This window comes from Sceloporus undulatus, chromosome 9 (genome assembly GCF_019175285.1).
Source record: "Sceloporus undulatus isolate JIND9_A2432 ecotype Alabama chromosome 9, SceUnd_v1.1, whole genome shotgun sequence".
In the NCBI taxonomy this organism is placed as follows: domain Eukaryota; kingdom Metazoa; phylum Chordata; class Lepidosauria; order Squamata; family Phrynosomatidae; genus Sceloporus; species Sceloporus undulatus.
In genome coordinates, this window is record NC_056530.1 from 25,031,433 (window position 1) to 25,059,332 (window position 27,900).

At 57.4% G+C, this 27,900-nt stretch overlaps 2 protein-coding genes across 4 annotated transcripts in view; one reads left to right on the forward strand and one right to left on the reverse strand.

Annotated features, from left to right (window-relative positions):
* ERF (ETS2 repressor factor) lies at window positions 1-26,591 on the reverse strand. 3 transcript variants are annotated; one of them, XM_042440322.1, is made up of 5 exons: window positions 26,384-26,591; window positions 21,181-21,265; window positions 5,518-5,752; window positions 2,971-3,086; window positions 1-2,275 (listed from the first exon to the last, which is right to left on the reverse strand). In XM_042440322.1, the coding sequence occupies exons 2-5, from the start codon at window positions 21,239-21,241 to the stop codon at window positions 1,002-1,004; spliced, it is 1,686 nt and encodes a 561-aa protein (XP_042296256.1). In that variant the 5' UTR covers window positions 21,242-21,265; window positions 26,384-26,591; the 3' UTR covers window positions 1-1,001. The 3 variants fall into 3 exon arrangements, with proteins under 3 accessions (XP_042296256.1, XP_042296255.1, XP_042296253.1); XM_042440321.1 differs by lacking the exon at window positions 26,384-26,591 and adding an exon at window positions 24,716-24,862; XM_042440319.1 differs by lacking the exons at window positions 21,181-21,265; window positions 26,384-26,591 and adding an exon at window positions 12,193-12,323.
* CIC (capicua transcriptional repressor) overlaps window positions 25,740-27,900 on the forward strand; it is a 33,421-nt gene continuing 31,260 nt past the window's right edge. The window contains 1 exon segment of the mRNA XM_042440318.1: window positions 25,740-25,956. Within this exon segment, the coding sequence (XP_042296252.1) occupies window positions 25,755-25,956 (202 nt within the window). The 5' untranslated portion in view covers window positions 25,740-25,754.

A 27,900-nucleotide genomic window follows, 5' to 3' on the forward strand; every position in this document is an offset into this window, starting at 1 on the left:
CCCACCGTGTCTCCTTTTTTGGTTACATAAGCAAGGGCCACAAAGGGTATTCTTTTGGAGGGCTGAGCTTTGGGGCAGGGGCAGGGGGACTTTTGGTCACAAGGGTTCGCATCAGCTCACAATCGGGACGGAGAGGGGCAGGAACCCAACGCTTTAAAGCCACTCTCTTAAAAAATAAGGCAAGAAGTCACTTCTCCATCGGATGGACTTTTGAAAAACAGAACGAGGACGTTAATGGTGTGGCTACGCCCGCCCCCCGCCCCCCAGCGATCGCCTCCCAGACACAGACGCAACCCAACACTTCTCATAGTGCTATTTGGATGGGGAAGTGCAATGGGGGACAGATATGGCTAATTCTCCTTCCAGTCCCATGGGGGGGAGGGCAACCAGGGCTGAAAAAGTCTTATTTTGGTGCTTTTTATACTCGCCAATTGCAGGGTGGCAGGGATGGAGGGGGGCGAGGGAAGAGGCAGAATGGGGAGGTAGCTTTCATAAGGCCAACCTACAACCCCCCCCCCAATGTGAGTGGTCAAAAAAGGAGGGTGGGTTTCCCCCTACTCTTATTCCTGTTGTTTTATCCTGATAAAAAAGGGCCCTGGGACTGCATATTCTAAAGATTTTGAAAGGAAAAGATGAGGGGGGAGAGTGGAGTTACCTAAAGGTTGCACTGGCATATTCATTTTTATAAATCCCCACCCTGCAAAGATATATATATATATATATATATATATATATATATATATACTCATATTTATATACGTTTATAGACAAGTAAAAACAGTTCCAATATTCCCCCCACCCCCTACATTTTTTTCCTGGTGTCCAGAAAAGGAAAAAAAACAAAATAAAATTTACAGTTTCAGGATGAAAGAGGGAAGGAGATAGGGAAAACTGATGAAAGGTAATCTCTGAGTTAAGGCAGCAAAACCAGCAAAGCCCCCCAGCCCCCCAATTGTCCGTCTGCCCCGGGGGGACGGAGGGAGGGGGCCGCTTGTCCCGCTCTAGGAGTCCCGGTTCTCAAGGGTCAGTTCCGCCGTGGCCCGCTGGAGCTCCGTGCTGACCCTACGGCCGCCCAGCCCCGTCCCTCCTTGCCCGCGTCCCCCGCCAAGGATGGCGCCCACCTCCTCCCCTTTCACCTTCTTGTCGTCTGTCTCTTCGGCTCCCACCCCGGCCTCCAGCCGCTGATCCTCACTCCACCGGCGCTTGAAACGCAGCTTCAACGGGATGCACCGGCCGCTCTCCCCAGCCTGGGACACCGCCGATGCCATTGACGCCACCGTCGTGGCTGCCACTGCCACCTCCATTTCTCCCTCGTCTTCTTCCTCCGCCGCCTTTTCAAGGGGGGCAGGAGGGGGCTTAAAGACCTCCTCGTCGTCATCATCCTCGCTGATGTCTGTCACCTCGACCGTGAGGTCCTCCTCCGACTCGCCCTCCGAAATGGGCTCCACCTTGATCTGGGGCAGCGGCAGCTCCGTTGCGGAAGAGGACGCCAAGAGGACGCCGCTGCTGCCGCTGGATTCTCCTGGGGGCCCAGTAGCGGTGGCGGCGGTTGAGGGCTGCTGCTTTTCTCGGTTGCGACGCCCCAATGGAGGGGGCTGGAGCTTGAATTTGAAGGGGGTGGGTGGCTCCTCGGCCTGTGGGGGCAGGAGGGGGGGCTTGTCCAGGCGCTGGGGCTGGGGGATGATGATGTTGGGGTAGTGCAGGAAGGCCCTGGGGCTGAGGTGGTAGTTGTAGACGCTCTGGGTGTGGGCCTGGAGGTAGCGCTTCATGTCCTCGGGGTTGAAGGAGAAGTGGGAGCCCCCTCCGGGGTACATGGGGCTAAGGGTGGGCGAGGGGGTGTAGTTCAGGTGGGTGGGAGTGAGGGGCAGGGCTGGGGAGAGCTGCGGGGGCAGCAGGGCAGCTGGGCCTGCCATGGGGGAGACGGGGAATGGGCTGAGGGGCTCTGGGACCCGAGGGCGAGGATAGACCCTGAAGAGGCTGTCATGTGCTAGGCGGGGGTGGCCAGGCACTGGGGGCCCCCTGAACCCACTACCAGCGTCCCCCCCACCGCGCCTCTGCTCCTCAGCCAAGGACTCTTCCACTTCTGAGTTGGCAGAAGTGCCATCGCTGCAGTCGCTGACTGACCCCCGAGCCAGGCGGCGGGCCACGGCCGAGAAGACCCCCGGCGAACGCAGGTCCTCGGCAGGAGAGAGTACGTCAGACGGAGTGGAGGGTGGGAAGCGGAAGTGAGAGCCCCCCGAGGGCACTGGCGGGGCACTCTGGGGCACAGCAGCACCTGCGGAGGTAAAGAGAGTTTAAAAACATTCAAGGAAAGGCTTGAGCTGAGCTGAGCGTGTCACTATGTCGTCACATGATGGTGTTAGGCCACCAATACTGGGGGCAGTTGAGCCAGGGTAGTTCAGCAGCTTGAGTGTTGGTCCATGAGTCTGGGTGAACAGAGTACAAATTCCAACTTTGCCAGAGAAACCCACTGGGTGACCTCAGATGCAAGTCCCACTCTCTGAGCCTCGGAAAGTGAACATGGGGGCATACATCTTGTGGACAAATCCAGCCAAGGAACCCCTAGGAGAGGAGCCCCAGAAGTCAACATCATGGCACAGAACAACAACAAACCAGACCTGGGGGGGGGACATCACAATCCAATTAAAAGATGGAGTTCCACCCCCAAGAGGCCACCCACACATGGGCCCACTGTATTTATTGGGTCCAGAAAAAGAAGAGTCCAGGAATTTGCCCACGCTGTTGTATCATCTTGACACAAACCCACTCCCCACCCGTTCCTCTGGAGTGACCAGGGCCACGTTTAAGCCAAGTGCAAGATGGTTTAGAGGGAGCAGGCTACCCAAAGCTACTGCGAGGCATGCAGATGTTAATTCTTCCACCATTTGGCTCCCCTCTTAACAGACGTGTCCCCCAGAAGGACGCATATCTCTCAACACAACCTCCCGCCCCACAATCATCCCCACTCACCTGCCATCCCCATGTCAATGAAAGGGTAGTTGACCAGCACCAACTTGTTAAAATTGAACTTGTACGTGAAGCGTTTGCCTTTGGTCTTGTGCAGGATCCGCTTGTTGTAGTAGTACCTGGAGGAGGCGGCAAAACCATGCGGTCAGGGGCTCATGCCACGTCCCACTCAACACCCATCACAGAAGCCCCTCAGCCTCTCCGGACATGGCGGGCAGACAGGGACTCCTACACAGCCCTCAAAGGAGGCAGAGTCTTGCCCCTGCCCAGCCCATTTGGAAGGGACACATTCCACAGAGGTAGGAAGGATCCCCAGAGACTTCTCAGCCCAGTCCGCTTCTGCCTTGCAGGGACCCACAGCTAAACCACTCCCAAGAGACCATCCTCCCCTGTGAAGCATCCCCAGCCCCACGGAGGGCAGAAGGAGCGCATCCTGGGACTGCCCACTGACCACCTGCATGCCTTCCAGGGAAGAATCTCCCCTGAGGGTGACAGCAAGGAACACTCGCAAGAGGGCATTTCCACACTTCCACACAAACCCAAGAGAGAGGCAGATAAAAACAGGCAGTTTCATTGTGGTTGTTGTGCTAACTTGGAGCTGCGCTGTTGCCTCCCAGGGCCATTAGCTGAAGTCCCCTTTCCTTCAGCGGGGGAGGAACTGGATGGTCCCTATGGTCCCTTCTGACTCAGCCATCCCATCACTATTTCAAAATGGCCTTCTAAATAGCATCTTCATCTGTGGAAGGACTGTATGGAAGGGATGCCATAAAGAAGAGAGCCAGCTTGACTCTTGCTGCTCCAGAGACTGCAACACAAACCAGTGGATTCAAATAAGAAGGGAAGAGATGACAGCCAAACATCAAGCTGAATCCAGGTAAGATGGAGGTACTTGTTATAGGAAACCCAAGCCCAGGTATGGAATTATGTCAGCCAGTTCTGGATGGGGTCACACTTCCCCTGAAAGACTCTGTCCGCAGCTTAGGGGTGCTCCTGGACTTGTCGCTTCACCTGACAGCTCAGGTAGATGCGACAGTCAGGAGCACTTGTTATCAGCTTCGGCTGATACGCCAGCTGCGCCCCTTCCTGGAGCAGGGAGACCTTGAAACAGTTGTACATGCGCTGGTCACCTCTCGATTGGACTTCTGTAATGCGCTGTACATGGGGCTACCCTTGTGTCAAGTTCAGAAACTTCAACTTGTACAAAATATGGCAGCCAGGTTAATTACAGGTACTCGTCGTACCGATCACATAACACCGGTTTTGAAATCCCTTCACTGGCTGCCAATGAGTTTCCGGGCAAGGTCCAAGGTGTTGGTGATGACCTTCAAAGCCCTACATGGCTTGGGTCCAGAATACTTAAGAGATCGCCTACTTCCATACTGTCCGTCCCGCACTCTAAGGTCCTCGAAGGGGAAGAATCTACTTCAGCCAATAAAATCTAGGCTAAGTTCAGTCACCCAGAGGGCCTTTTCCATCGCAGCTCCGAAGACATGGAATGAGCTGCCGAAGAAGATCCGTGACATTTCTACTCTTACAGCCTTTAAGAAGGCTCTTAAGACGGATCTCTTCCGGCAGGCCTTCCCTACCTAGTTCTACTCCCCATTTACTGTGACTTATGTCACTCTGTCCACCAATTCTTCTCTTAAATTTAATGAGAAGAATTAAATTAAAATTACTTAAAATAAAACCCTTGCCTCAAGAAGAAGAGCCCTCCCTCCCTCCATCCCATCATCATCACCATCATCATCAGCTCTGGGAGGGAGTGAAAAAGAGAGGCCCAACTGTGAATGTCCTCACTTTGCTCTCTTTAATTTTATTGTCTTTTATTATTTTATTATCTTTATTTTTGCTCTTGTAACCCGCCTGGATTCCTTGTGATTAGGCGGGCTATAAATAAATCATTATTGGGAGGGACGTCTTGACTGCAGCCGCAGTCCAGCAGCAGAACAGACTGCCTCAGAGGATGAATTTACTGCCAGACCCTGCTCTCGCTCTTGGGCTGCTTGGAAAGAGGTGCAGGCGAACTCTGTCTTGTGGGGGGGGGGCGCATGTGTGCCTTCAGCTCCTCCTGACCCTAAAACGACCCAGTCCAGCACCAATAAAAGCCAAAAGAATAAAGCCAGAAGGAACAGCCTGAATTCAACAACTGATTCTGCTTTCAAAATTATTTTGCTTCTGCGTGTTTTCAGAGATGAGGAAGGAACCCAAGGACTAAAAGCGGTCTAGGGAGGTCCAGGAAAAGCAGCTGATGGCAGAGACCAGCGATGGCTGCAGGGAAACAGGGAGGCAGAGCCATGAAGCTCCATCTCTGACCACTCGGCCCCCAGCCTGGGATTTCACTGGCTGCCCCCGCCTCAATCATTCCCAAAGCCAGCGAGGATCAGCAGCAGACAAGACCGATAGAGGAAGCAGAACTCCATGCCATACTAGTCTGCAAAAAGTGCACCCCAAACAGATTGGGCAGAGGATGCATGGCAGTGGGGGGGGGAATGCCTTTCTATATATTCAGCCTACAGTGTCCCCCTCCCTGGCCCTTTCCTCAAGCCTCACCTCAGGGCCCGGCTGAGCTTGTCGTAATTCATCTGTGGCTTGCACTTCCGCACCCCCCAGAGCCGGGCCACCTCATCGGGGTCCTTGATGACAAACTCCCCATAGTCCCCCTGCCAGGCAATGACGTCGTGGTACTCCTCTTTGCGCAGCAGCTCCAGGATGAAGTGCCAGAGCTGGATCTGGCGCGAGCCGGGACTCGACTCTGGCTTGTAGGCCCAGTCGGGGAAGGCGAAACCTGGCAAGGAGAAGGAGGAGCAGAGTTAGCCTAAAGGCCTGGAAGGAAAAGCAAGAGCTGGAGAGAAGCAAATAAACTTTTTTCTAGAAGGGCTTCCCCCCCCCCCAGAATTGGACCAAAGGCCCTGCTTTCTCCCCTACCTCCCTCCACTTCCTGCATCCCATCAGCCGCACTGGCAGAGGGGCACAGCGTCCAAGAGGCGGCTGGAACTTGCAAGACTTCTCCATCCAGCCCCAGCCAGGGCCCAACAAAACCCAGGCGTGCGCGCGCATGCATGCACATATGGATCCCTCCCCACTGAGCCTCCTCCTTTGCTCCTCTCCCCACTTCACTCAGGGAGGGAGCAAAACAGGAAACCGGCTGCTGTGCCGTGGCCGCCGCCTCTGTCGCCGCCACCTCTTCCCTGCACAGCCAGGAGGTTGGGAGTCCGGCCAAGCCGCCTTGCGACTTCCAGGCGAGGTCCCAACCAGATCCGCGTGGGAGGGAAGGGAGGAAGGGGGGCAGCGAGGCTGGCCTCTTGGATCCCTCCCCACCTGGAGGAAAAGGCAGGGAGAAATTGGGGACTGAGCCTCTGCGCAGCCTCCCTTCTTCCAAAGCTACAGCTGTCTCCAGGGGACACATACCTGGACACTCTTGCTCACTCCTGAGCCTCTTTCCAGTGCCAAAATAGACCCAGGCAAGAGAATGGGGGAATGTGCAAGAGAAAGAAAGAGAGGGAGCTGCAACTGGAAGGCAGGGGGGCTTGGAAGGAAAGCCAGCCCCATACTGGGGCAGCAGGGGGGCAGGAGATGGAGGAGAAGCACAGCATCATGGTTGCCAGTGTGTGCGTTGGGGGGGCGGCTTTCTCCCAGTGTGCCATGTTCTCACTCCTGGGCAGGAAAGGGGGGGATGGTTAGCAGCTGAGGTCAGCAGCTCCAGACAAGGGGCCCTTTTTTCCAGCTGCAGCCGCCCAGCAGCCCAGCTCTTTGCAAGCATTCCTTGGGCGGGGGGGTGGGGGTGGAAAGCCCAGAGGCAGCCAGGAGCCCTCCTCCCCAAAGGACAGATGCCCACCCATGTACCCCTTTGCAAAGCTAGTCTCCTCTGCTACCACCACTGCACTCCCCCCAAGTGCCAAGGCCCATCTGCAAAGTGCCAAGGGGGGGCAGAGGATCCCTGGACCAATTCTTTGCCACCCTCCCCTTGTAAACAGGAAGTCCAACAGGAAAGGCAGTAGGCCGATGTTTCCCACCATGCCCTGCAGCCATCCAGTAAACAAAGCCACTCTCCCAGCACATGCAAGCCAGATATTTTGGGAAGGGGCAGGGAAAAGAGGAGACATTGGCTTCTTTAGCCATCCTGGTTCTCTTACCAAGGAACAGTCAGGCTCCCAGCCCAAAAACGGCACCCACTGAACCCCCTCCAGACCAAAGGGCACCAGTTTTTAGTTTAATCCCAACTCTTCTCCATCAAAGCCAGAGCTCTGCCCCTGTGCTACATCCTCACAACAGTCCTATGAGGCAGACCAGCATGCAGAATAGGCACTCAATGGCTCTCTCCCTTCTCTCATCTGTGTGTGTGCGCGCACGCACAATTCAGAGACACCCCCCATTAAACATACCCCCCGCCCCTCTCCCCTCCCAGCCTCCTTGATGGAACCGCTGAGCCCTCCCCAGCCCCCTTGGCATGAGGGGGCTCTCAGCCTTGCCACTCATGGGAGGGAGGGATAGGAAGGGGGGGCAATGTGGTTTCCCATTTCCCAAACCCCAGGCGCTGTGAGCCCATCAATAATTCAGGGCCCTGTAATGGAGGCCGGGGACGCGGGCGCCAGCTCAAGGGCATCGGCATTGGCGGTGGAGGCAGAGACCGAGCCATTAGGGCGGTGATGTCATCGCGGCAGAGGGGTGGGAGGGCGAGACACGGGCCCCACGCGTCCCAGACCAGGGTGGGATCAGATGGATGGACAGGGGCACACGCCTCCTCCCCTGGGGTGCCTGCACCCCAAAATTGGCTAATGGGTTGGGGGAACGAAACACCCCAAAACCCAGGCAGCGAGAGGAGGAGAAAGATGCGCACCCAGGGTATGGGAGGCTGAACATCCTACTTCTTCCCACACGGCCATGATCCCTGGCACCACCGGGCCCTTCACACACAGCAACCATCTCCCCAACACCACACTCTCACACATACCCAACCACCACCACCACCACCACAAAGTACCAGTCTCCAAGCAACAGGCAACAGCAAGGGAGAGAAAGGCTAAAAATAAACGGGAGGAAAGTGGGGGGGGGGGGAGAAGAGGCAGCACAAACTGGGCAGCAGCACCCCAAAGGAAAGGCAGCCCACAGGACGGCTCCCCACAATACAAGGTCCTGGGCAAACCAGAGCGGGACCCCCACTCTCATGGCCCTCTTGGCACAAGGTGGGAAACACAAATGGTGCCCACGCAGGGTAACTGGGCACAACAAGGACTCCCATGTTCTCCAGAGCCAGCCCCATCTTGGCACCTCGAGAGGCATGGTGGGGGAAGCAGTATTAGGATGCTGGGAGAGAGAGAGAGAGAGAGAGAGAGAGAGAGAGGTAAGACGTTCTGGGGCTCTATGCACTGCCCAACCATCAGAAGATGGGTCCAAGGGTGCACCATCTGCCTGGCATCACACCTGGGTTACCTGGCGCAACACCTGGGCATCTGGAGGAAGAAGAAGCTGGACCCATTATGGGGCAGGAGGGTAAAGAAAAGAGACCATGTCCCCCCCCTGCAGGTGGGTGGATGCATCCCACCTCCCAGTTCCTGTGAACATTTGAGGTGGGGAGAGGGATGGAGGAGGGAACCCAGTGGGCCCCCCTCCCCTTCCTCCTCCCCAGGCTGCAGCCTCTGAGTCAGCCCCACTCTCCCACACGCACACGCACACACACACTGGCCTGTTCTCACTAATTAGCAAAGCGGTGGGGGAAGGGGGCGGCTGTGACATCAGCGCCTGCCAGAGAGATCCAAACAGTGCGCGGCTGAATGGGCTACTGTTCTCCTGGCTGGCACTACCCGACACGCCAGCGCTGCCCCCTCTTCTCCCCTCCTTCCTGGGGGGTAATGAGGCAGGGCACAATCTGACCCCCCCAGCTGCCCCCAGGAGGGGGGAGGAAGAATTATGCCAAGGCTCACATGACCATGACAATCAGGGTACCTACCCTCCATCGCCACACGCATACTCCCCCCCAGAGATGCAGAACATCTGGGCACAAACTTGAGGAACTTCAGTTCTGTGCACGGTTCACACAAGTGTGCAAGGAGCAGCAAGTGGGGCCCAGGCTAAGCGCACCACCTTCCCCCCTCCAGTAGAAGGGCAGGCCTCTTGTGCCAATTGTGTGGGGTGGGAATGCATGAAGCCAGAGACAAGAAAAGTGTGGGGGGGGGGGTCTGAGTGTTCATTACAGTTACTGTTTGGAGATGCAGCTCCAAGGCGAATACAGCGATACTTGCACTACAGAGAGGCACACTGAACACTTGGAGATGATGATGATGATGACAATTTCACTTACAACCTTCTTTCCCCAGAAAAGTTGGACTCAAGAAGCCTTCCAAAAATTAAGACACTGACAAACTGCAGCACCCAGCAAACTGTAGAAGAGGATTCTGTCAGGGAAACTGCCCCCACCCAGGAAAACCCCAACTTCATCCCTTCACATCAAACTATACATCTGTGCCTTGTTTTGGGGGGCCTGCAAGGAGAAGAGAGGCAAGCATTGCTACCTGCCCTTCGGTATTAAGATCATTGCCTGGACTTCAATCCTTTAGAACAAGGGAAGGCGAGGGAAAGTATCAAAGTGGCCACAAGGCTGCCTGCAGAAAGTGTGGGGCGGCCGCTATGGGGTGGAGGGCAGCCAAGCAGGACGGAGGGTGAGAAGGAGCAGTTGAGTTTCCAGGCCCCACTTTTGGCTCCAGAGACTGCCCCCAATGCACCCTCCATGGCAAAAGTCAGCAAGCTCCTTCCTGGGTGGGAGAAAGATGGTGGTCCCATGGCCCCCTCCCTCAAAGCAAACATTTGGTCTTCCAGAGAGAGTGCGCAATGAGGCAGGAGTGCCACCTTATTCTCTAAAAAGAGAAAAACAGAAGTCAGATGCCCCAGCAGGCCCTGCTCTCCTTTAGTCAAGCGAGATCTTGGGGGGGGGGGGCTCCTATTAACCCCCAAGCTAAGAATCCGGGAAAGCCCCCCCTTGCCTGGTCTGAATGCCAACCCATAGATGCCATTCCTGTTTTCATGGGGGCCTCTGTGTGGGCTTCCCAAAATCCCACGTCTTGGAGGTGTGGCCAGCCCCACATGCGCCCCCCCCCCGCCTTCCTGCCTGCCACCCACTCAGCTGCCCGCTGTGGGTTGCAGACATGTGTTGCTGCCATGTCTCCACCAACTAAGCCGCCTCTTTGCCAACCAGGCGGGCAGAGGGGGGGGGGCAGAGGAGCAAAGCCAGAGGAAAGCCAACCGCCGCCACCGTCTGTTGGCTGGCATTGCCCCAGCAGCAGTGCCCCGTTGCCAAAAGTGGGTGTTTGGGGGGAGGAAGAGAGGCAGACAGCAGCCATCCCCACCACAGAGATCATGGCAGGGCTCTTGCCACCCACGCGCCGGCCTCTCCTCCTCTGCCCCACAAGTTTTATGGGTCCCAGATGCCCACGGGGGGGGGGGGGGGGGGGGAGCTCACACGAATCATGACCCCAACTATATCTGAGACCCAGGCTGCACATGCCTTGAGGGGGGGCATCCCACAGACCCCAGGGCCCCTTCTGCCTCACAGAGGAAGGGCAGCCCCTGGAAGAGGGCAGCGCATGGCGGCAGTGGCAGCAGCGCACACAATGGGCAGAGTGTGTGGGGCCCAGTGGCAGCAGCCCTGGCTTCTTCTTCTTGGTCCAACTTTCTTTGCAGGAGCCTCCTTCCCCTCCCCCCCCCCCCCGCGTCAAATTTTCCACTGTCTGGGGCTCTGTGCCTCTGGGGGGGGGGGGCTGGGGCTGGGGCTGGTTCCAGACTTGTGTGTGCTTTGAGAGCCTTTGGGCTCGGCTGGAAAGGGGGCTCCTCCATCTTAGCACCCTCCCTCCCACTCCTGGCTTGCACACTTGCACTTCCCGGCCTCCTTTTGTCTGGAGCCCTCTCTGGCCCCTTTTGGGGAAGGAAGGAAGGCAGGCAGGCGCCCCTCGGGCCCTTTCCTGGGAAACAGCAGCCAAAGCGGGGCAGGGAAGTTAGTGGGGGGGGGGATTAAGTTGGTGTGGCTTTGAAGCAGCCTCCTCTCTCTCTCTCTCTCTCTCTCTCCTTTTGCACACTCCCCCCTCCCTCCCTCCCCAACTCACACTCGGAGGAGGCAGCCTCCTCTCCAAACCACACTCCAACCGCCCTGTGACTAATCCCCAGAGCCAGCCGCTAAAAGGGATGGAATTCAATCCCAGCTTCAGGAAAGAAAGAAAGAAAGAAAGAGAGAGAGAGAGAGAGAGAGAGAGAGAAGAGGGAGCCAGGAGGGGCGGGGGCCCTCTCCATTACATCACCCCACAGACCCCCCCCCCAAATTCCCTGCTCTGGATTTTTGCAAAAGGGGGGAGGGAGGGCAAGGAAGGACAGAGAGAGAGAGAGAGAGAGAGAGAGAGAAGGGGGGAAACTGTTGCTTCCTTCTGGGTGGCTGCATCCAATTGGCAAAACAAAAAGCCCGAGCGTTTGGGGGGCGCTGCAGGAGCCCAGGCCCCGAAAATCCCGGGAGGGGGAGGGGAGGTTGCTTTTCTGCTTCGAAATCCCGAGGGAAAGAACTTTCCCGGAGTTGGAGGGAAGGAAGGAAGAGTTTGCCTGGGTCCCGTTTCTTGCTGCCTCCGCGGAGTCAAAAGGGGGGGGGGGGGGGGGGACAAGTCCGATCAGAAGCAAAGGAGAAGGAAGGAAGGAGGAAAAGGGAGGAGGGCGCGGATTCCAGGAGGCAGACAATCGAGGAGGGGGAGGGGGCCTCAGCCAAAACAGAAAACCCGGAGGGAGGGAGGGAGGGGGGTTCCGGAGTGCGACCCCGCAGCCCCTGCAAGGAAGGAAAGGCCCCCCAGAGACCCCCAGCACTGCGCCCCTTGGAAAGAAGGACCCCCCAAAAAAGCCACGCGGGGCCCTTTCCGTGGCGAAGTCCACCGAGGGAGCCCCCCAAAACCCCGCCCCTGCCCTCCCCCGCTTCCAGGAGGAGGAGGAGGAGGAGGAGGGGCAAAGTCCGGGGCTCAAGGGTCGGAAGTCCCTCGGCGGAGGAAGGGGGTCTTTCCCTTCCCTCTCCCCCCAAAAAGCCCCTCGCACCAAAGTTCCTTTCCCCCGGAGGAGGCCGAGGGCTTCCCAAGAAGCGGCGGCGGAACTTTCTTCCCCCGCAAGAGACACGCGTCGCCCCGCGGGCCCTCCGTCCCTCTCTTCCCAAGGAAGGAAGGAAGGCAGGCAGGGGTCCCTCCGCGGGAGCCCAGCCCCTGTCCCCACCTGCGTCCGCGGGGGTCTTCATGTCCTCCTTCGGGTCCGGCGTCGTCGGCGCCTCTCCGGCTGCGCGGGTCTCCCTCCGCCTCATAAGGCGCCGGACGCCCACGCCCCGCCCCTGGACACGTCACCGCCGCGTCGCCATGGACACCGCGGACACGCCCCGCCCCGCCCACACAGCCAGGCAGGCAGCGCGCATGCGCAGTGCGGCTGAAGGCGCTTGGGGATCCCCTTGAGGCCCCAGAGGAAGGGACCCCAAAACACGCCTCCTTTTCATTCCCTTTTCTAGAGTATCCAATGGCAGAGAGAGAGAGAGAGATCACTATGACTGACCCTGAGCATTATTTATTTGCTCACTATTATTCACCATCAGCATTCTTTGCGTTACACGTTGTAGCCACACACACACACACACACTTCTTTCAGGTACTTGGGGGGAACGCTGGAGCATTAGGGGGCAACTTCCACCTTCTTGGACAAGCAGCAATCACCATTTATGAGTAACCTTAGGAGAAAAAAGGTTGGCAAGGCTCCTGGGGGGCTGTGGGGGGGGTCAAGGGGGCAGTGACCCCTTGGATGACCCCTCCGGCCAATGCCCCAATGCCAGCGGAAGGGTCAGGGCCTTCTGGGGCCAGGCTTCGGAGAGAGGCAGAAAGGGAGGAAGGCCGGGAAGGCGAAGGAAAGGCCTCTGGGCGGCAAATGGGGGGCGGGAGACAGGTCCTCCTTTCCCTGGACGTGTCCTACATCCCAGCCTTTGGTCCAGGAGGAATTCCAAAATGTCCCCCATTCTGAGCACAACTCAGAAGCATTACTTTATGTGATGGTTTTTAGCTTTCATTTTGGAATGCCCTGCATTTCCCTTGTCTGTCCTACATTTTGTGGGGCCTTGTCCTCCTTTGCAGTGAGAAGCCACTGTCCAAGGAGCCTCTGCCTCCGGTGCCTCCACTGAGGAGGCCCTGCTTTCCGTGCCCAGGAGGCCTCCCTCCCTTCCCACCCAAAGACACATGGAGCTGGCCTTGGGGCACAAGAGAGCCATAAAGCGGGGCTTATGGCATTGCCCCGGGGAGGGGAGAAGGGGCCTTGGGAAAGCCACCAGCGGCAGATTTCAGGCAGGCCTGTGTTTGGGACCCCAAAGGTGGGCCTGTGCTTATTTTCCAGTGGAGGTGGGAGGAGGAAGGAACTACTACGTCTCCCAGAATCCCCAGAAGAAGCTGGACCTCTTCCCAAACTCTGTCCAAAACAAAGCAAGGCTGAATCAGGGGGAAAGGAAAGGGCAAAAACATTCCAGGAATAGCCTGGAGGAACAGCCAGAGGAGGATATAAAACCCCAGATAAGCAGGGAGGGGCCCAGCCCTGGACAATGGACTGACCAGCAGCAGGATAAAAGGATTGTTGTCCTACAGCTCACAGGCCACAGGACCGGCTTCGCCACCCCCCCCCCCGTTGTTTGGCCACACAGATGACCAGAGGGGGGAGTAGACTCAGGCAGCAAATGTCTGGGGTCAGCGGGACTGCAGGAGCTGCCAGGGTCTCCATGGCTGAGCAAGGAGGCTTCCAGCCTCCCATTCTGGGATCCATGGCTGGCACCTGGTGGGACACAAGGGGCATCCAGCCCTTGGCCAAGCGGGCATATGGATGGACCTTTTCACCCAGCTGTGACCCAGGCCTCCCACCAGAGCAGGACAGCCTTTCGGCTCCCGGTATCCTCCTGGACCAGCACAGCCAAACATGAGGGGATACTGGGAGCAGCACTCCAACAGTGGCTGGAGTGAGGTCTCCCGCTGCCAGGAAGCTTAGCAGCTGACCCTGAGCTAGATGCTGGCCTGTTGGCATCCAGGCTCATTGCAGGAGACGGTGTAAATGCAACTCATTTGTAAGTTGTCAGCACCGTCCTCATCCTCGACTGGGCCCTGGGTCAGGATCCGGACTGCTTTCCGTCCACTGTTCCCCATCCGTGGAGCAGGGCCCACCTCCCAGGGCAACCATTTGGCACCTGGTGGGGTTCAGCCCTGCAAAAGTGGGAGTCCCCTGAGCCTCCACTGCACTTTGGGGACTTGCAGGGGGTCAGGGTTCCCGGCTGTTGGGTGGGAAGCACCCTTGTTGTGTCCCTGGGGGGGAGAAGGTGGCTGGGCCAAAGCCCCAGGCAGGCAGGCAGGCAAGAGCAGATCCGGAGGAATGCAAGCGGGGCGGGAGGCCCTGCCCAGACATGCCGCTGGCCCAGCCGGGCTGGAAGATTCCACCTTCCTCCCCACCGAGAGGCAGAGAGAGGCAGGCAGTCATGGGGGGAAGTCCCCTGTGGCTGGCTGCCTCCCTCCCTAGACTGGCCACCAGCCTCTGCCTCTCTTTCCCTGGGGGCCTGGGCCTGAAGCAGCAGCAGAGGACCCCTGGGTGGGAAACTGGGGTTCCCAGTGCCCAGAAGACCCCGCTGTGAAGAGCAACACAAGGAGGGCCACCGTTTTGCAAGCGATCGCCCAGTGCTCCCACATCCCAAAATGTTTCGGAAAATTCTTCAGAGCAGAAATAGATGCAGGTTCTTTCGGTGAAATTTGTAATGTTTTAAACAACAACAACAACAACTTGCTTTCCTGCCCCAAAAGCGCCATCGCCATGTCCCCACGTGGGGCTTCTCTTGGTGGAAGATTGCTTTTCTCTCTTTTTTGGTACATCCAAAGAACAGCGATCTTGCACACAAAAACTGCCACCTGGAAAATGTTTTTTGCACAAACCCCACAATCTTCATGCAATTCCCCCCCCCCCCAAAAAAAAACCCCAACAACTCTAATACGTATTTCTGAACAGAATGATTCCTCAAAATACTTTGGGATCTGCAGATAACTGATGCAAGGAAGTGAGCCTCAACAGATACAGCAGGGATTAGTGCCAAGTAAAACAAGCACCTGTAAGAAACTGAGGGCCCCCCCTTACTGCCTTGTGGCTCTGAAGCCTCCTTAGGATCTGTCCAGATGCTCCACTGCCAGCGCACATCCCAGGCCAGCTGTAACCCTGCAGAGATGTGGCCCTCAGGAGAGACATAGAGACAGCAGAGGCACCTTGCAGACCAACCTAGAATCGGAAGGGTCCCCAAAGGCCCCTCAAGCCCCCGCCAGTTCAGGAATCTAAGCTCCGCTTAAAGCCCACTACTGAAGGAGAGCTCACTTCCCCAGAGGGACTCCGTTCCATAGTGGGACAGAAATTGCCATCAGGATGCTCTTCCTAAGGTACTGGGTCAGACTCCGGTCTCTGGAGCATCAAAGACCATCAGATAGTGGGGCCCCTGCCCTGGGTCCATCTGGCCTTCACAAGTGGACTGCTACCCCCAACCCTTGCATCCCCCAGAGGCCCTGGGCTAAAAAAAACATCAGCCCAGACATCAGGGCCAAAATGCAGGATGATGGGAACAGCAGTCATCAGCACTTGGAGAAGGTGTTATTCTTTAAACTGCACTTTCACTGGATCCTAAAAAAATACTCCGAGAATCCCTTGCAAGATGCAGAGCTTATTTGGGAAACACTTGCAGGACTCTTCAACAGTGTCAATGTATGGAAGGAGCAGCAGGGAGAGCGGTTTCTTCTTTAACCCTTTGTTTAAGAGGCATCATCACAGCTGAGAAGTGTGTAAGCCTACCGCCTTGCCCTGTGAAATCTAAGCTGTCCTTGCCGCTCGGGTCCTCCTTTTAGGAGCCACTTTGGACAGCATCCTCTGAGTTGCAGAACTGGAGGGAGGAACCCACCCTGCCCCACATTCAGCAACCCTGATCCCCCCCCCCCCAGCCTCTTCAGGTACTCCCTCCCCCAAAACAACACCAACCAGGTGTTGACTCAACAACAAACAACTGGTTGCGCTTTCTGCAGCCCTGCTGGTGGTCTCACCATTTGGATCCCCACCCAGCCGGCTAATTGGAAGTTGCATGTAGCTGCTTGATTCCCTCCCTTCCTCTGACAGTGTGACATAAGTAAGCCCTCCTTCCACTCCCCCTGGTTGTTAACCCTCACAACAGTCCTGCAAAGCAAGGCATGCTGAGAGGCAGTGAGTAGCCCCAGGTCAACTACCAGCCTTCCTCAGTGGGCAGCCTTTCTTTTTGAGAGGCAACAACAAAGGCCAGGCAAGCTTGCCTGTGCCAGTCAAAGCCGGCAGGGATTCCCCTCTTTGGATCCTGGCAGGCAGACATGGAGGAGGCCCTGACCAACAAGGGACTTGCCCAAAGGCCTGGGTTCGGCTTGGGCTGGTCCCAAGTCACGCAGATGGGGGGGGGGGGTCTGTTCCTGAACTCAGGTCTGCACTTACGGGGTGTGCATGCACACAGAGGTGTGTGCAATGTGCCTGAGACCGCCAGTGGGGTCAGCCATTTGTGGCATCCACACAACCTGCTTGTGTGTTTCCAGGAGAGCCACCTGGTTGGGACTGGAAGGCTCACTTGACCCACCAGCCCTCAGACCGATGGCCCCTCAAGCACTTCCAATGGGCAGCCACCAAACAGGTGGCCAAATGTTGCTGTTCCTGAAGGGCTGGTCAATGCACAGAGCATGGAGTAAAATGTGGCAGCGCGTGTGCCCTTGCCTCTCTCCTGGCAATCCGATTCAGGGATCCAGGCAGCCCCACCTTGGTCTGGGAAAGACCCACAAGCCTCACACAGGCCTTCCTGTACACATTGGCCTCCTCTGCAGGGAGGGCGCCAGCCTTTGTGGGCTATTATTATTTTTAAAATATTCGTTGTTGTTGTTATTCTACATGGCTCAAGGTTCCCTTTACTGGTCTATTGGGCAAATGCTTGAGATCCACTTTCGTGCCCCTTCTAAGTCTTGAAGCCCAGCGGGTGGCTTTGGGCCAGCCACTCTCTTTTTCTCTCTGTTTTCCCCTCACTTGGTCCACCTAACAAGGTTGTTGTGAGCATAAAGTGGGAGAGGAGGAGTCACACCTGCTGCCTCTGGCAGGCCAGAGAAAAGGCTGGCTGGCAACGCAACTCATAAAAGAAAGGGATGGATCCAATTCGCCTCCAGGATCTGTCAGGACTTAAAGGTGGGAGTGAGTGCACTATTTGGGGGGGGGGGCAGGGGAGCCCTGCTGGGCCTCCGTCCTCTTTCCGTCCGTCTTTCCTCCGTGGGCCTCTGCCTCTGCGTGCCTCCATCTGTTTAAACAAGGGGTTTGGAAGATGGGATTAAGATTGCAATCGGGCAGGTTCTTAACCCGCCTGACTGTTGCAGGTTGTTGTGGCCTCCGGTGTTTGTTTTAGCTGCCATCTTAAGCCACAAAAGACGTGGGTGGTTCCCCCCACCTTTTAACTCCATATAGGCATCATTACATCTTTGTGTATAAACGGGCCACAGTCAGAGAGGGGCAGCCCCACAAGCAGCAGCAGGGTCTTGGTGGCGAAGGCTGGGGGGCGGCGGTTTTGATTCCAGAGGTGGCACACGACATTCATCCTGGCACAGACCAGGCACATCCCAGGGCATGTGCCCCCTGGCCACGCATGGTGCCACAAACAGAACCCTCTCCCCCCTTGTGCTCATTCTCCCCACGGATCCCACAGTCTGAAGCATGTTTGCCTAAAGAGTAAGTAGGTGTGCCTTATCTGCTGGTGCTGCCCCTCTCCTGGGGCCCATGGGGGTCTGCTGGGGGCCTGGGAGAGGTGCTCTGTGAGCCTAAGGGACCCACTTCAAATTGGGGGATTACAGCAGCAACCCTCTTTTGGGCCAGTCTTCTCTCCCAGCCATTTATGCTTCTTCAAACATGAAGAGCAGCTTGTTCACAAGCTGCCCTACAAGGCTTTTTGTGGTGGTGGTGATGATGATGATGATGATGATGATGATGGGATGCCTGCCTTATGAGTAGCAGTTTTTGAACAAAGACATTCAAAGGGTGATTGGAAAGAGAAGCAGCTGAACTAGATCCACCCACAAATTCCAGCCCATCTTCAGAGGCGTGAGGAGAGACCATGGCCCCTTTGCACACTACATGTATGTGCCTGCCGCATACAGGTTCTCCTGGCTGAACTCACACATTCTCTTGGAGGAGTCTCTGGCTCCAAGGAATCCACCTTTTGCTGAGCAGAATCATGGCTTCCCCACTTCTGCAGGGAAGGCCAGCCACTTGCAAGGTCCTGGGTCTCCTGACCAGCCCTGCAATGCCTTGAAGCCAGGGTCACGCTTTGGCTCTTCCTGCGTATCCGGTTACGCTCTGTTCCCTCTCCCAAAACCTGGGCCATATTACGGGGCTCCATCCGTGGGTCTGAAGAAGGGGACTAATACCCAAGAAAACTCATGCTGAAATAACCAGCCAGGCGCCAAGACAGAAGAGGAGTAGTTTAAATCTTAAGGCTTTGCTGTGGTAACAGAGAGACAAGACCGACGTCTGCAATGGGCCTTGGCCCTCCGCCAGCCAGGAGTTTGGGACTTCAGTTCCCAGCAGCCTCAGGCAGCAAGGTCAGGGATCCTGGGAGCAATGGCAGTGTTCAGATTTAAAAGTAAATTTAAAATACAATGGCACAGGAGTAACTATTGTAGTTACTTTTTCAAATGAACAATGTAAAGAGTTACTTCTTGAAGTGGTTAGCTATGACAATAACTAACTACTCTGGGAAGCCACACATCTGTCACGGCGAGTTATCACCCTCTGAGAAGTGAGTACTTAGTAACGCCACATTACAAACCCCAACTTTCCACAGCGCTTTCCAGGCACGGAGCATCCTAGACTCCTTTACCGGTCCATTTGGCTGTTGCAGCCATCGAACCACAGAAAGGCCTGCAGCATTAGAGGGGGGCAAGTGGGCGCATGCAACAACTGCAGCATTGCATTTCCCAGAGCGGCCAAAGCAAGCTCCCAAGATGTTGAAAGGACGGCCGCCTGCCTTCGCCACCGGCTTTCTCTGTCCCTCTCTCTGGCCATGGCAACATCGTGGCTACTGGATGCTGGAAGACTGAGTTTTGCCTGTCCATTTTTTAAGGCCCCAAGGGATAATGTCCATCAACAAACCCTGTGGCAGTGAGTTCCACAGCTGAGTAAGATGCTCTATGAGAATGTTTCCTCCCTTTCCAACCTCCTCTGCCTTGTTTTCTGCCACTGAGAGACAATGGCTGTCTCACTCACACAGAACGACAGGCTATACCTGCCCAAATGGCTCAGGCGCTTCAACCTCTGGACATAGTGCCGGGGGGGGGGGCATTCTGGGAGCTCTACTTCAAACATATTAATTTTGTTTTCCTCCCATCGAGTTCTGCCGGGGTGACACACAAAACACACCACTTTCAGATCTGTTTAGCCAAGTGAGACTGGTGCCCAAGGCCCATTCTCATGCAAGATGTGATGAATGCGTGGATCTCCTTGCCACGGGTGCGAGGCAGCCATGGCTCAGGGAACCTTGAAGAAGGTTGAAGTTCCATGAGTTGCAAAGGTGAGGCCCTCCTCCATGCACTGACCAGAGTGTAGGTGTCACGTGCGCAAACACCGGCCCCTGTCGCTCTTGCACACACGCACACACAGCCTGGTCCCTTGGGTGCTCACTGCCTTCTCTGGGTCTCCAAGCTACACACTGGTGCCCCAAAGGGGTAATTATAAAGGTGTTTGTTTTCAATAGCCTCCTTTAGGCACCAGCCACTTTCACACAGCACCAAAGTTGCCTCTCACGCAGGCAGAGATGCGACTATTTTTACACCAATCTATGTCTGATGCAATGGCCCAAGATGGAGAGATGGAGGGAAAGGAGGAGGAGGAGGCCCACTTTCCTCTTCATGGAGGGAGGGCCAGGGTGCAGAAGGCAGCCTCTGTGGCTTATCACAGGTTGGGGTCAGGAGCAGAACCCCCAAAAGTGGGATGGAGGAAAAGTGCTTGCAGGTCACCAGGACTCAAAGGATCCCCTCATCCCAGTTGTTGGGGTTCCCTCGCAGTGACAAATAACAGCAATCATTATAAACATACTCAACATTACATTCTATTATCCAGTCGGCACTCTATATCCACGGATTCCACATCCACCAATTCAGTCACCTATGGCTTGAATATATTACAACAGCGACAATTGTTTTGGTATCCATTGGGGGGGGGGGTTCCTGGAACCAAACCACAGTAGATACCAAGGGCCTCCACTGAACCATCGTCATCTCCATCATCATCATCATTGATATCCCACCCTTTCTCTAGTATTGGGATTCAGGGCAGCAGTATTTTAAAACCAGAACAAAACCAACTAAAAGCAGACAAAACCCACCAGTGTGTGTATACAAGTCCTTTTTTAAAAGCAATTATACCATCTCTGAATTAAAACCATTTAATAAACCAGGCTTGGGGGAAAATATCTCCTCTATTTTGTGTATCCCGCCAATATGGCTCCAGCCAGCTTCTCTGTTTCTTGGCCGGGTGAAACTGAGGCCCAGGGGGTCCCTGCTGGGGGCCTTCTTTCATTTATTCACAGGAAAGGAATGAAAAAGTGAATCATTTTTCTCCCCAACGCAACGAAGTCCTTGAAAACAGGAGTCCAGGACTTATTCCGTGGGGAAAAAAGGAAATACACTTGTTTGCATGGGCAGAAAACATGATTTTCCATACAGAAGCCTTCTAACTGGTACAGAAAATGTGACTTTTCTATGCAGCAAGCAAGTTCTCTGTGCAAGAAGCATCGTCTTTAATCAAGAAAATAAACCACCTTATCTGTGCAAAACCAACCCTACATTTCAGTGAGGTCAAACTGCACACAGAAAGCCCAGAACAAATCAGAGTATCCCCTCATCTCGATTTCCTCAGCCGGGAGACCCCTTTTACGCTGAGGATTCAGAAAGCGTGGCATAATCCACAGGCCCCAATCCACAGAGAGGGATTCCTCTGAAGCAGCGGGGGACAAAATTAGAAGCATGGAAGCTATGGGCAGATGGGGCTTTGGGGCCAGGGTGAGCCCAAGTGAGGGATGGGGCATCCTGGAAGACGCACACCAAGCCAACCAGCCACGGAGGCTTGTGCAAGGCAAGGGCAGTGGCGCCCAGTGGGGAAGGGAGGGTTGGGGCGCACCTGGTCTCCAGTCCGCGGCTCCATCCCTCTTGCTGGCCGGCGGTCGGCATCTGCAGTACATGCCACAGCTGTGGAGTCCCTCAGTCTGCCAAAGAGAAAAGGGGTGTGAGGACAAGAGCATTAACAAGGAGGGATCAAAGAGTTGAAGGGGACCCCTTCCCTTCTCCTGCCCAGGCTGGACAAAAACCTGACTCTAACTACACAGCAGTGGCTTAGCACCTTGAAAAATTTACCCTTTTTATACCCTTCAACTGCCCCAAATTCAGTCTTTTGCCCTCCCACTTTCTCTGTCCTGGCTCCTCTCTCGCCTCCCGCTTCCCGCTTTTGCTTTCAGCTGACTTACATTACTGCAAATGGAGCCCAAAGTGCCAAAGCAGTTGACCAACTCAGAATGGGGAAGGGGAGGGAAGAAGGGGCAGAATCCTGGCCTTCCCAGGAGGATCAGGCACAAGCTTGGGTCTTCCTGCTCCTGAATAACTTTTGCCACCTTGGCTACTAGATATGGAAAGAGAAATCCCAGATGTCCGTGCGAGATTCAGGAAAGCTAGCGTCGCTGGGGCTCAGACTGCAAAGTGTTCCCCAATGAAACCAGCCTGTGCTTTCTAGAAGACAGCAAAGCCTTTGATTGTGCAGATCATCCAAAGCTATGGCCTGCTCTTCAAGAAATGGGTGCAGCACAGCATCCGATAGTCCTGAGGAGAAATCCCTACCTCGGGCAAGTGGCTACTGTTAGAAGAGAAACAAAACAGTTCCCAGTTGGCAAAGGGGTCAGGCAAGGATGCAGTCTGTCACCCCATCTGTCTCACTTCTATGCCGAAAATATCATACACACAGAGCAAGACTGGGCTCAGAGGAGATTGGCCTCAGTCAGAATTGGAGGAAGGAAGGTCAGCCATGCAAGATGTGCAGATGACGCCGTGCTTCTGGTTGCCCTGGATCTTCAAGCCATTCCCAACTTAAGGTGACCCTGGGGTGAACCTATCATGGGGTTTTCTGGGGCTAAGAGTGTGTCCTGGGACTCTTTTTGGAGGCCTTCACCCTGGATCCTGGCATAAGGAAAGCATGGGGTGGGGGCAAGGGGAGGGAGAGACGCCTTTGGGACTACAACTCTCTGGATCCGCAAGCCAGCTGCAGCTTTTGTCCCTTCCGCAAGCTCTGCATTCTGGAAATGTTAACCAATGTATTTAGGGAGGTTTAACTTGGCCCCAGGCCCACAAGGCCTCTGACTCGGAAGCCATTTTCCGCTGTGTCCTGCAGGGTCATGCGTCCAGTTGTTGGGCCTGTCCACTTTCCTGAATTAGGGGCAGGGAGCGCGCAGGGCCCCCCCCCCCGGGCGTGGCACATGCATCCCAGCCACCTCAGCCTCTGGAAATAAACCATGTATTTATACACTGATTTGGGGGGTATTTAGAAACTGCTTCATCTACAGATTCCCTTGGGCTGCCCGCTCAGCCCTGCACTGGAGTGACCGCCGGCAGCGGAGATGTCCAGGTGGCCCTTCCTCCCTCTTTCCTCTCAAGGAATCAAGCACCCTGAGAGGCAATGCGGTGTAGTGGTCTAAGCTTTGGACCAGGCTCTAGGAGACCAGGCTCCGAAGCCTCGCTAGGCCCCAGAGACCCACGGAGGGACCAGCCACTCTCTCTCGGCCTCAGGAGAAGGCAATGGGGCAAGTGTCCCTGGAGTAAATCCATAGCTCATAGGTTGCCATCGGTTAGAATTGGACCCATGGCAAGAAGAGGGCGAACAGCTGGCGCTGCTGATGCTTTACAGGCAGGGCTGACCCTCAACCTTGGGCTTCTTTCTGCCCAGTTCTGGGGACCCCCCCCCCTTGTGTGGCTGGCTGTCCTTCCTCCCAGCATCAGGAGGCCAAGGCCAGAGAGCCAGGGCTGACCGCTGGGGAGAGGGCCACCAACCCCCGTCCCACTGATAGGCAAAGGATGGGGGGGCAAGGGGGGCTCTTCCCATTCTTGCCAATGCCCCCTCAGTCTGTGGGGGTTTGTCCCAGTGGGGTCCATTTCATTTTCTTTTCCAGAAACACTGTTTCAGAAACTGACAAAGGAAGACTGTCTTGAGGGAGGAGTGCCCAGTGGCCTCCACTGCAAGGCTGTTGTAAGGGCTGCTGAAGTATGAAGGCACGTGAGGCATGCAGGAATGCCAGGCAGGATGGGCACTGAGAGGGCAGAGGGCCAGCAGCTGAGGGGCTTTATGATGGTGAGGGAGGGCAAGGCGACCTGGAGGTCCGCTCCTCCTCAGGCCAAGGCAGCGAAGGCATGGCCACTGGGGGGGAGGCGGTCCAGGCCAAAATAAGCTTCATCCATCCACCGGAGGGAGGGGGCCCTGTCCCAGGGCCCCCTCGGAGACCCAACAAAGGGGGGGGGGGTCCCCAAACAGATGCCTCCGCAGCCAAAGCCAAAGGGAGAGAGGGAGGGAGGAGGAGGAGGACAAAAGGACATCGGGACCCCCCCCCCTTTGAAGGCAAGGTGGGCGGGGACCAGGCACCTGTTTGGGAGGAAGGGGGGCATTCCTCCGACCCGACCCCTCCGCTGACCCCCCCCTTCGGCCACCAGGCGACTGGGCAGCTGGCCAAGGAATGGCAGCAATGCTCCCAGCCCAAAAGGGGGAGGGGGAGCCAAGGGGGGCTCCCCAAACACAACAGCCCCCCTCCCCACATACTCCTCCTCCTTTTGCCAAGGCTCTCTGGCCCTTCCTTCCTTCTTCCCTTTCTTGACTACTGTTTCGCTTTGCTACTTAGGTTTCTTTCCAGCGATACATCCCTCCCCCTCCCTCCCTCCCTCCCTCCCTCTCTCTCTTTCATGTTTGGTTACATTTCTTACTTTCCTTCCTTCCTTCTCTCTCTCTCTTGTTTTGCTACTTCTTCCTTTCTTTTTTCCTCTCTCTGGTTTCAGTATCCTCTCTTCCCTTCCCTCTTTCTTTCTCTCTTGCAGTGCTTCCTCCTTCCCTTCCTCTCGAGTTCTGTCTTGCTACTTTTTCTTCCTTCCTTTCCTTCTTCTTTTCTCTTGCTCCCTCCCTCCCTCCCTCTCTTCTTCTCTCTCTGCTTTGCTTTCTTCACGTTTCTTACTCTCTTTTTGCTCGCTCTCTCTGAAGTTTTGCCTTTCTTTCTTTCTTTCTTTCTTTCTTCCCTCCCTCCTTCCTTTGCCCTCCTTTGGGCCTCCGTCCGGGGAGGGCTGCCCCTTCCTGGCTCGGAGGAGCCTGCTTCCTGCCGGACGAAGGCCGCCCGCCCGCCGGGGCTCCCCTCCCCCTCCCCCCGGGGACCCCAGACCCAAAACCTTGGCAGGGGCCCGTTGGCAGGAGGGGAGCCCCCTTGAAATGCGCGGGGCTCTCTGGGGCCAGGCGTCTGGGAGGGAAAGGCAGTCGGGACATGCTCAGAGGCACTCCTGCGGGGAGGCAGGCAGGGCCCAAAGGGAGCCCCCCCGGCGGGACCCAGGCCCTGGACTCCCTCCCTCTCTGGGGCCAGGAAAGGAGGGAGGGAGGGAGGGAGGGAGGGGACCCTCGGCGACCCCCAGAAGCCACTCACGGAGAGGGAAGAGGGTCACCCCCGCAGAGCTCCGTCCGTCCGGCAAAGGAGGCGGCCAGAAAGAAGGAAGGAAGGAGGGAGGGGAAGAAGGAGGGAGAGAGAGAGGGAGGGGCGGGCATCGGGGGGCTATATTTAGCCTCGGGGGGAGGGAGGGGCCCGCCTTGCGACTCCCCCGAAATAGCCCCCGACCGAGTCCCCTCCGAGGGCCCTTCCGCCTGCCTCCTGCAGGGGGCGCCCTCGAGGGCCGGGCGGAGGATCATGGAAGGGCCTTCGCCCCAGTCCGGCCTCCGCATCCTCCCATTGGCCGGAGGAGGCCAGGGCTCTAGTTGGGAGGCTGAGGCCAAAGAGAGACCCCTCCCCTCAACTAGGCCGCTTGGATGGAGCTCACTGGGCCTTTTCCCTTGGCAGGGATCCGCTTTCACTGCCCGGGCTCAGTGCTATGGCCTTCTGGGAACTGGAAGCTGTTGTGGCCAAGGGCCAGGGCTGCTTTGGCGTTCTCTGGACACCTACACTGAGCCATGGATAACGGGCAGCAGCAGCAGGGCTTTACTGCCAGCCCTAGACTCCTCCAGGAAGCGAGGGGCTCAACTTTGTACTGTAAAGGTTACTTTTTCTGGCCTTCTTGGGGAACCAGAGCCAAGGGGGACCTTTTCCAGGCCCTGTTCCGAAAGGCGAGGGCTGGGAAGGGCCTCTTTGCAGCCGCTCCTCCCCACGTTCGGGAGGGTTCTTGACCAGAGGGAGCAGGCTCCCGGGGCAGGATGGCCGGCTGCCTGGCCCGCATTTGGCCGGGAAAAACCTCTGCCTCGCTGCTTGGCTGGGAACTCCTGAAGATCCAAAGGAAAGGCTCCCTTGCTCTTCGGGAAGCCGTGACACGGGTCTGTCCCCAGAACGCGCGCTCCCACGTGCACACGGACGGGCGGGACTGACACGTGTCGAGAGAGACTTGTGCTGCAGGGAAAGGCCGCCCCACTCCAATCGCTCCGCCCTCTCGCCGCCGAGGCGCGTCCTGATTGGATGCCAGGCTCGGCGGCGCGGACCAATGCGAGCTTCCCACGGTGACCTCATCCCTCGGCCGCCCCGGGCGCGGATTGGCTGCCTCCGGTCCCGCCCCCTTGCCCCCACGTGGGGAAGGGGGGTCCCGGTCCGGGCGCTGATTGGCTGCGGCGGCTGCTCCGCTGTTGCTGAGGGGAAGCGAGGCCCGGGCGGCCGGAGGTCCAGGGAGCGCGAGGGGGCCGCGGCGGGTAAGTGGCCGGGTGTGCGGAGGGCCTGCCGATGGGGCTGGGGGCGGCTGCGGCGGCGGGGGTCGCAAGGCCCCCTCCCCTCCTCGGGAGTTGTACTTTGCGAGGGGCGGAGGGGAGGCCGCGCGGCCTGGCGGGAGTTGTAGTCCTTCGGGACAGTCCCCGCCGGGAGAGCCCAGAAGGCGGGCCGCCCAGGACTACAAGCCCCGTCGGGCCTCGCGCGTAGGCCTCCCGGAAGCATGGCGGGAGCCGTAGTCGCCGGGCCGCCGCCTCCCTCGGGTTCCCCGGCGGCGAGGGCTCGCCTGGAGGACTCCCTCGGCAGGAGACGTCCGGCATCTCCGCCGCCCTGAGGAATGGGGGAGGGGCCTGCGCGGTGCATCCCGGGAGCTGTGGTCCTTCCCCGAGAGGACTTCCGGGTTCCTCCTTTAACCTTGTCGGCAGTTGTGACTATTCCGGCCGTGAGGCCTAGCGGTCCCGGTGCCCCGTCTTCGTCGCAAGGCAGCCCGGGAACTGGCGTCTTTCCCTTCCCCGGTTTGGCCGTTCCGCAGCCAGGAAGGATGTTTGCGAGCACTGCCAGCCCCGTGGAGCACTGCTCCCAGTTCCTGCCTCCGCCCAGTTGCGCGGGGCGCCATGGGAGTTAAAGTTTGTTGCCGAGGGCTAAACGGGCTGATCAGCTGGTGGCGAGCGTCCTTGAGGACTACATATCCCATGGGGCTCAGGGAGCCCTCGCTCTTCTTGATCCTCCGGCACCAAGTAAACAAGTCTGAGGCCTCGCCCCGCCCCTTCTTCCTCGTTGGTTACTGTACAGGAGGCCCCGCCCATGTCTCCGCTGGCTCGCCTTCTGATAGGCTACTGTAAGTGCTCCTCGGCAGGGAGGGGCAGGGAGGTAGTGGGCGGTCCCTCCGCCCACTCTGAGTGCCGAGGGGCGGAGCTTCGTCTCCGTCTCGGGGGCGGGAACGGCGCAGGGAGGCTAACTGGCGATTGGCCGCTGCGGAAATCAGTCACAGAGTTGTGGTCGCCGATTGGAGGGCGGCTCCAGCTGGTCCAGATTCATTCACCATTTTGTCTGTTGGAGTAAAAGAGGCTCGCAGAGGCCGAGAGGGGCTCAGGCTGGACCCTCCGGGAAAGGAGCTGGAAGCAGCTGGACCGGAGCAGCGCTCCCCGGAAGAAAGGTCGCCCCTGGAAGGAAGCGCGGGAAAGGGGGAGGGAGGGGGGTCAGAGGTCAGGGCTGCGGGGGGCGGGGGTCCCGCCAACTCCGTCCCCGAATAAAGTGGGTCCCCCGGAGCCCAGAAGAGGAGGCCGAGGGGCGCTGCTGATTCGCCCCAAAACTTCCGGGTCCCAACTTGGGAGAAAGGCGGACGTAAAAGAATACGCCAATGAATCTGTGGGGGAGGGGGAGGTTTCCCAAAGAGAGAGAGAGAGAGAGAGCGGAGGAGGGAGGGAGGCAGGCCTCGGAGCACTTCCTGTCTGTGGCGAGAGGGACCCGGAAGGAGCGCCGGCGCTTCCGCCTTCCGCTCCCGGTGGCGGGGGGGGGGGGGGGGCTGCCGGCGGAGCCCCCGGGCCTTCGGGGCCCTTGGCTGCCTGGCGCCTCCGCTTGGCTCCGGGACTGGAGCGAAGGGGGGCCGGAGCCCTGTCCCCGTTGAGGCCTTTTGGAGGCGCCCAGGAGGGAGCCGCTGGCTCCAAGGAGGGGGTCTCCCCAGAGGCCTCCCCAAAGAGCCTGCCTCAAGAGGGGGGCGAGAGAGAGACCAAAGAGGGCCTCCCCCCAGAAGATGGGGGGCTAGTTGTCTCCAGGTGACGAAGAGCAGGAAGGCTGGCCCCAAAAGGAACCGTCCAAGTGGTCAGGAGACGCTCCCCTCCAGTGCCCCCTTCCTTGCTCTCTCTTCCAGAGGCCTCTCTCCAAACATCTCTCTGACCCAGAGGGCCCTTCCACCTGGGCAGAAGGGCTGG